Below are 8642 nucleotides of genomic sequence, written 5' to 3'. Positions count from 1 at the left end.
GCTAAGTTGACTTACCCATGTGCGATACATATAAAACTCTCACTGATGCCAATCGCACACGTGTGTTTTGATCTGTCATTGTCAAGTGTGAATTTGGTTGACACTTCTATTATAGAGAAAGGGCGAGTAGTGATATTAAAATATTTCTTCTAATTGATTTCCTTTCAATGTGCAGGAATGTGTGCACCAGGATACTAGTTATCAATAACATTGTACCAATGGAACATGTGTCCTAGACACTCTCTCTTCTCCAGGACTCTCATCCTTCAGTAATAATGACTAAGTTCCACCTCAATACACTTCCTGATCAGGGCTTTAGTAGCAAGAAAAGGTATTTATTTGCCCAGCTCAGGTGACAAATTGATAGATATGAGGACATCAGGAAATGAAACTATGGGTGCAAGACCTCCAGCAAGAATGACTCTTGTGGGTATTCCAGGTACAGAAAGAAGATCACAGAACCCAGGGATGGCAGCAACAGCAGCTTTTGCAGTCAGTGCAAGTGGCAATGTGCAGGGAGATAAGTATCTGACAGGAGTTGGGGATAAGAACTGCTGTGTCTAAATTCCTACATAGGGGCTCTGTAAGTTGGGGGCTGATCGTATATCACATATGTTCAATATCTTCAGTCTTGGAGACACCTATTTTTCCCCAAAGGAGAAAATTAAGTTTAGAGAGGTTACTCCAAAAATTCCAAGCCAGCAGTTGGGGGAAAAAATAAAATAAATTAAATCTGATGTTTTGGAGTCTGATTTTGACACTATTCATTAAGTGCCACTTCCTTCTTCTATGATACAAATTTCTTCTCTGTCTTCTTTGTATAAACATATGTACTCCTTGAAATCAAGGCTGCTGTCCTCTCTTTCATCTCCCTTAGAACACTTTTCCCAAGACAGGTCTGAGCTAGGAGCAGGGCTAGAGGAAATTCTAAATCAATAGTAATAGGTGAAGTGTGTCCCTCCCAAATGTATTATGTGGCTGTTCCAGATGCTCATATAAAGGGCTTGTGAAGGTATGGCTTGGAAGCAGTATAGAAAGATACCTCCACTAAAAGGCTTTGCTTGACATAGGATCAGTGATGGCGAACCTTTTGAGCTTGGCGTGTCAGCATTTTGAAAAACCCTAACTTAACTCTGGTGCCATGTCACATATAGAAATTTTTTGATATTTGCAACCATAATATAAAAAAGATTTATATTTTTGATATTTATTTTATATATTTAAATGCCATTTAACAAAGAAAAGTCAACCAAAAAAATGGGTTCACGTGTCACCTCTGACACACGTATCATAGGTTCGCCATCTCTGCATAGGATCTTCATATGGCATGGACTCCAGAAAAAGACAAATTCGTCTTCAGCAGTAATTTTTTTTTCAAGAATGATCCTATTCAACTTTGGTCAGACTCTCCTCAGTTATGGTAGAGGCTGTGGGCTCCATAACTCAAGAGGAACATAGATATGCTAGAGTGTATCCAGAGTGGGAGGAAGAAACAGAAGAGGAGACTGGATCTCAACAGCTGAAAGATCTGTGCCTCATCAGCATAGAAAAGTGAAACAAACAGTCTTTGGACCTCTCAAAGGCTTTCCTAAGACAGAGAAAGCACCCTTGTTTTGCCTGGTCCCAGAAAGTAGTGCTAGGACCTATAGATGATAGTTAGAGGGAGAATGATTGCAGCTCAACTTAAGAGAAAGCTGTCCCCAGTCAAAACTTTCTAACAGTGAGATGGACTAACTAATATGGGAGTGAGCTCCCTAATGACCGCAGAAGAATAAGCTCGGGACTACTGCATAGGAGGCTCATGGATTGGATAAGACTAAGACCCGATGACTTCCAAAAGGCCCTCATCATCTGAGAATCTGTGATTCTAGGTCTCCTTCAAGAACAGCATTAGGTTAACAGCCCTGCTTTGAGTCTGCTTTGGTGTGTGTGTGTGTGTGTGTGTGTGTGTGTGTGTGTGTAGGGGGATAGTGAGAGCACCTTTCACTTAATCTCTGCTGTTCTTCATTAACTTTTCTCAGATGGGTCAGCATCTTTCCCCAAACTCCCCCTGCTTCTGAAGAAGCCTAACTATAAAAACTGTGATATTCCCTCCAGATAATCACTCCATTAACACCAATCTCAAGTCTGTTTAAAAATATCTTGGGAGGGGGGATGGAAAGAGCAAGGGGATAAATAATTTTAATTTTTAAGGGACAACACTTAAGTGTCTTCCCAGCTGGAGTTGAATTATTTTGTTTGTCTGAAGCTTAGATGATGGAAAACCCTCTAATAGACTTCACCTTTTTCACTTCAGGGAGCACACATGTGTATCTCAATAGGGTACCAGGTATATTGTGACAGTCCAGCAGGCCCAAAAGTAGTGTGTACCCAAAGCTCAGCCAAAGTGTACCAGATATACCACCTGCCCTTCTTGTTCTACCTTCCTTCAACCTTCTTTCTATATCTCTGGATTAATTCCTACCTTGTGTCCCCAAATGCCTACTACTTACTGGGAGAAGATGGCAGTTGAGGAACTGAAGCAGTAGACATCTTTGCTGATTCTAAAGGCAGAGCTGAGGAGATGAGTCATGTAAGTAACCATGCTGGACTAAGTTCCCAAGAAGCACACCCCATGAAGGTCCTATTGTGAATGCCAAGCCCAGCCTGAAACACCGCTAAAAATGTTTCACAGGAACTATGCTTTTTTCATATAACAGGACCTCTGCATCCAACAAGAACTCAAACTTGCAGCCAAATTTACTGCCAACCACAAGAGAGCCTTAATCTGACTTTACCAATGTCCTCTTGAAATATCAACTGCGTCTTTGTGTGCTTCTTCTAGAAATATGCTCACAGTGGGGATGAGGAGGGGCTAACAGCAACTTAAAGAGCATGCCCTGCCATCTTCCTAGACAAACAGTCTTAGAGTTTGCCCAATTCATTCTCACATCATCTTTGATGATAAAAATCTTGCATGTATGTCTAACCCCATTTTGCAAATAGAGACTTGGGTCTAGAAAGGGTGAAATGATATCATGACATCAGTGCACATTACATGGAGGAAGTGAAGCTTCTTTCTCCTCCAGGCTATTGCTCCACTCTACCTAACTTAGTTCCAGGGAAGTCACTAGCCCCCACTTCTCTCACTGTACCAAATGGAGACTGCTGCTAAACATGGGCCAAGAAAAGGGCAAATATGTAGGGTGAGCCTGTTTTCTGCCCCATCTGAACCTCCCACACCCAATTTTCTTCCTCCTTTTCCTGCATCTCCACACTGGTCTCCACCCTTTCTTTTCTCCACCTTAGCCAACCTCGGGGCACATTACCAATAACAAAATGAGTATAGGAACCTTATGCTATGCTACAGCTCAGTCTCTCTCTGGGCAGGGGAGGAGAGAGAGAGAAAGAGAGAGAGAGAGAGAGAGAGAGAGAGAGAGAGTGAGAGAGAGAGAATGAGAATATGATAAAATTTGAATCACTGAGGGCTCTAAGAGGCCCTATTTTAAAAATATATATATATTTATCTTTATTGTTGAGGGTATTACAGATGTCCCCATTTCCACCCTTTGTCTCCCTCTATCTGGTTCCCACCCCACCCCAGTAAAGTCAGATTAAGGCTCTCTTGTGGCTGGCAGTAAATTTGGCTGCAAGTTTGAGTTCTTGGGTGCAGAGGCCCTGTTATATGAAAAAGGATAGTTCCTGTGAAACATTTTTAGCTGCTTTTCAGGCTGGGCTTGACATTCACAATGGGACCTTCATGGGGTGTACTTCTTGGGAGTTAGCCCTTCACCACACTAAAAGGCCCCATGTGATGTAGAATAATTACTTCCAGAACCTTGGAAAGGTCACCCATCCCCAAAGATGATCTTTTCCAGCACAGGGAGCCAACTTCATAGATGGCTGTCTATACTGTAGAGGGGGACCCCTAAATAGCAAAACAGACAATTCTGTTTAGAAAAGAATCCCCATTTCATCCAGATAGGCTCCATGGATCAACAAAGTAGTTTAAGACATTAACCAAAGGAACTAGTAATACCAAAATCATAGACTCAGTTCCCTTGTGGGTCATGTTTCAATAGGGAAATTATAAACATCTCTAACACTTTGGATAATCAATAGTAACTTTTAAAAAACATTTCCTCTTTTTTTGTCACTTGATTATTAGGAGGAAACTATAGTAATCACCATAACTTTGGGCAGTTGAATTCCCCACATTCAGGAAAATCACAGGAGTTGGTAGGAATTGATAATTTCCCTCACCTGATTATTTCCTGGTCCAAAGGTTTTTCCCATGACAAATATGAGGTAGACTTTCACACTACATGCACTCTTTTCCCACTAGTCACCTTTTCTCAAATCCATCCACTCTCAAGATTACTCCACATTTTCCACAAGCTATCTCCAAGCATGTATGCCATACCATCCATACTCAAATCATTTTTGAGATTCTTTCCCCATGATACCAAAGGAGGTTCTCCATTTTCAACCATGATTCTTGTACTTTACCTCTGTCTCTGCCAACCTGAGATTATCACACGTGGTTTAGAATCATCAAAATAGTCCTCTCCTACTCCCTGAGCCAAGATTCCATCACGGAGTGTCTACAACCCAGTCCTGGCCCATTGTGGAACCATAAGCTGGCATAGAAAGGGTCACTGGGGTGGGAGGTTGCCAAAACTGGATACATACCTGAATGTCATTGCCCCATGCCCCTTCACAAACTACAGTACTACCAGAAGATAAACTTAGTCAAGCCACTCAGTGCATTCTGGCCTCAGTTTTTCCATCAGTTTCTCCACAACCTTCCCTGACTTCCTCATAGGGGGCCTGTAAAATGCTAATAAAATAAGGGATGTGGAAACACACTATAAAAGTAACCCTGTGTGAAAGTGGAACAAAGCATCATCTTCCTCAGTCTGAAACCCTTCTGAGGAGCAAAGGGCCTGAGCTAGCATAAAGGATTGGCTACTAGACCGTCATCGTCTTATTTAAAAACCACCCACGTGAAACTCGTTGTAGACATATGGCACTTAAGTTCATGGAGGACAAGTGAAGTATGAAGAATCCCAGAGCTAGTGAGTAGCAAATCAAGGATTAGACCCCAAATTTTTCATCTGCCAATGTGATTCTCTTTCTATGCCCTTCCATTCCATCACCACCAGTGTGTTCATACTGAAGCTATTTTCAAGAAGAAAGCTATATTGTTCTGAAGCTTAAGGGGAATGAAATGTGCCATAAGGTGTCTTGGCAAGAAAAAAAAATAGGCAACCACTGCACTTGAAAAGAATACTATGGCCCCTTTATATATTGTTGGGGCTAACCAGATTATATATAGCTGGCTTTTACTGTAAGGAGCCAGGCTATCTGGGAGGGATGGGAGAAATGATTTTACCCCCTATATCTCCAAATGTGTGTAATAATGAGCCTTCATATAATAGGGGTCACCTGTACATTCAATGGAAAGGGAATCATTAAAAGGCACCCTGCCTCTCAACACACGAGTCACTTCCTCAGCAGCTTGGCGAAGGAAACCCTCATCTACCCGCAAATAATCCCCCAGCCAGACCACAAATTGTTGGCTGCCCCATACTTAGTAACACCCCCTGCCATGCTAGCGCTGGCTCACAAAACAATCCAGCAGCTCAGGAGCAAGCACTCTCTGGGGTACTTCTCAGGATGGGTCATCCTGGGCAGAGGTCAAAAGTGATCTCTCCCAGGCAGGTTGTTTAGGCAGAGAGAGGAAATTCTGTGGGTGGTGTAAGGAGAAAGAGAGGAACTGCCAGATCATGGAGGGCTACATAGCCAGTTGTGACCTTGATGGAAAAGGAGGGTGGGGGGTGATTAGAAGAAATCCTGAAGGCCAGGATTCCCTTCTCCAAAGGGGTTTTTTGACAGTGTTTTTGTTTAAAGAAAAGCATATTACTCCCTCCAGAGACTATTGGGAGGGAAGTGCCTTAGGAGGGGGTATGACAGTGGGTTACAAAGGCATCTCAGGCTGGTTAGAAATACTGGACTAGTACAGAGGAAGAGAGTGTTGGATGAAGATCTGGACTAGTTATTGGTGTCAGGGGAGGCTAAAGATCCCAGGTTTCCCTGGCAACTCCTCAAAAATTTGCCTCAGCGTACCTCAGACTGCTCAAGGTGATTGGTACACCCTATGACAACACCATAGGGTTGCTAAAAGTGTGGGTGGGCCCCAAGGCCTTCAGGACCCCTACTCTAGAAATTAACCAGCAGCTCCAATGCAAGGCAAAAACAGCACAGGTTAGGGGGCACTCGCGCCCCTGCTGAGACATGACCCAGATTAAAGAGCCAAAGAAGAAGTGACATTTGTTCCCTGCTGAGAAGTCACATCTTTCTATCTCCAGCCCAAACCCACATCTACAACCTCGACTGCAATTTCAGCGGGTTGGAAAGGCTTTTCAGGTTGAAGCATTTAAGAGAAATAAAAACAAAACAAAAAAACAACAACAACAAAACAAAAATGGGATCAAGTACATGAAGTTCGTTTACTTGGCAATCTGGCACCTCAAGGTGAGTTGTCCTACAAATCTCTCTTCCCAGTAACAGCCCCTGAGGCCCCCACCCTCAGGCCTACCGGGAATGGCTAGTTCTGCGGGTTCTGGGGCACTTGGGAGGGCTCCTCTCCCTGGTCCTCAGCTGTGACTTGGCTTCCAGCAGATCACAGCCTCCTAAAACAAACAAACCCTGGCGGCAGCGGCGGCAGCTCCAGCACAGCTGCGCTCCATGGCGCAAAAGTTTCCTCCACACTCCTCAACGTGCAGGAAATCTCGCCGGCGCTGGGACAGGACTCGGGAGGGAGGGAAAGGCCAAACCTAAGCGGCGGCGGCAGCAACGCCCCACGAGTTGAATGGATGTGCGCGCGTCCGGCTGTGGGAAGTGAGGCTGACGAGAGTCACCGATGCCTCATCTCCGTTCCCACACCAGACCCTAGCCCTGCAACCTGCCCCGACAGGATGGCCCACTGGTCGACCAAGGGCCACCGCGGCTGAGAAAGCTGCCAAGCCGCCTTGCCTGTCCCTTTGGCCGCTCGCTGTCCTGCAGGGGCGCGGGAACTTTTAAGGAGAAACCCCCATCAGCCACCACTTCCTCTAGTCAAAGTGAGGGGAGCAGCCGCCCCCGACGTGGGGGAGCAAAAGAGCCTCCCGAGTGTGTCTGCGTGCAGCGCTCTAGCCTGGGGCCAGCCGTGGGCTCACCCGTGCTCCCGCCACACTTCAGGGGTTGTCTGTGCCCGGGCTGGTGGCAAAAGCTCTCGGTGCTGCTAATGAGCCACAGGGGGGCTTTCACCCCTCAGGCCGAGCCAAGTTTCAAAGTTGGTCAGAGGGCCCCGTTCTGCAGCCTGTACACCCGTTTGCCCATTCAAAGTTGGGCACTGCTGGGGCAGAGCCGCCAGTTCTTACCTTCGACACCGTGAGCGGTTCGCAGTGTTCCAGACCCCCTTTAAGGGTGAAGCCCCAGGGCGCCCCCCCTTGCAGCTGCACAGGGACGTACTGGAAGGACCCAGGCCGGTTCTCCATCCTCCGCTCGGCTCAGGCGCCGCGGGGCTCCTTTTCCGCGGGGGCTACGTTCACAGAGCTCTTTTTAATAAATAAGGGAAAATATTTGCAGTAATCATCTTTGCAGTTTCCCAGATGTAATGAATGTATTTCTGAACAGATGACCAGGAGAACAAATCAATACAGCACTAAGGAGGAATGTACTTCAAGGCTGTGGGTACAATTTTCTCTTCCTCTCTGAAAGGTGATAAACACACATGGATTATGGTGTGCAAAAGAGTCAGCTGGGACTTCACTCTTGTATTCTTAAAATATTATGAATTAATTCTTTGCTATCATCCATTGGTTCCTATGTTCATTGTTAAAAGAAGACTAGCATTTCCAGCTGAAAGAATTTGCTATCAGAGAGAAGGTGGCCAGAGGCCTGGGGTTGAGTGGAAGTGTATAATCTGAGCTATGGAGGGAGCTCATGTGATTAATACAAAGTGAAGCATGGCAATATCCCTTTATGCTGCTCAAACAGACCTCAGATACTCGCTAGCTTTAGCACAAAATCAACTTCGCAAGGAAAGTTGCTTTTCTGGGGCCTGGTTTTTTCCAACAGGGACAGATTTTTGTTACTCTCCTCCTCACTCCCCAGTAGTGAGGATTTCTAGAGAATTCCTGAGGAGGATTATGCAACTCACCAGGTGTTAAATTCCAAGGGCAGCTCTATGGCTGTCAGATCCACTTCTACTATATTTTGATTCTATTGTCTTTCCTTCCACTTAAATATATCTTAGAAAGAAAATAATTATCTGTCCCGTGACAGCAAACAGGCCCCGTGGACAAGCAGTGGCATGGGCTGAAAAGGCCTTGACTTAGAAGAGGTGTTAATCACACTTTCCTTAAATAAAGGACTGAGCTTCCCTCCTGCCCGGCCCACTCACTGCTTTGCCGTTTTGTTTTCCCTTCCCATCAGCCAAATGGGCCTGAAAGATTTCTACCTGGAGGAACACAGGCAGTTGCTCATGATTTCCACCCGCTGCCCTGTCTGCCTGGCACTCTTTCTCAATGTTGTTGTCTGTGGGAAATCATACTTTCAGATCAGGAGTTTGGGGCAGAGCAGGACCCAGGCACCCTGAGTTCCAGGGAGGAGCACCG

At 45.4% G+C, this 8642-nt stretch overlaps 1 protein-coding gene across 2 annotated transcripts in view; it reads right to left on the bottom strand.

Moving 5' to 3' along the window:
- The window catches only part of SHROOM4 (shroom family member 4), a 213974-nt gene extending 206409 nt beyond the window's left edge, over nucleotides 1–7565 (bottom strand). For both annotated transcript variants that reach the window (XM_006753495.1, XM_006753496.1), the window contains exon 1: nucleotides 7404–7565. In XM_006753495.1, coding sequence (XP_006753558.1) covers nucleotides 7404–7520 — 117 coding nt within the window. In that variant the 5' untranslated portion in view covers nucleotides 7521–7565. The remainder of the gene's footprint in view (nucleotides 1–7403) is intronic.
- Nucleotides 7566–8642: the final 1077 nt, after the last annotated feature.

Source organism: Myotis davidii, unplaced genomic scaffold (assembly GCF_000327345.1).
Source record: "Myotis davidii unplaced genomic scaffold, ASM32734v1 scaffold1292, whole genome shotgun sequence".
NCBI lineage: Eukaryota > Metazoa > Chordata > Mammalia > Chiroptera > Vespertilionidae > Myotis > Myotis davidii.
This window is presented reverse-complemented; position numbering and strand designations above follow the sequence as displayed.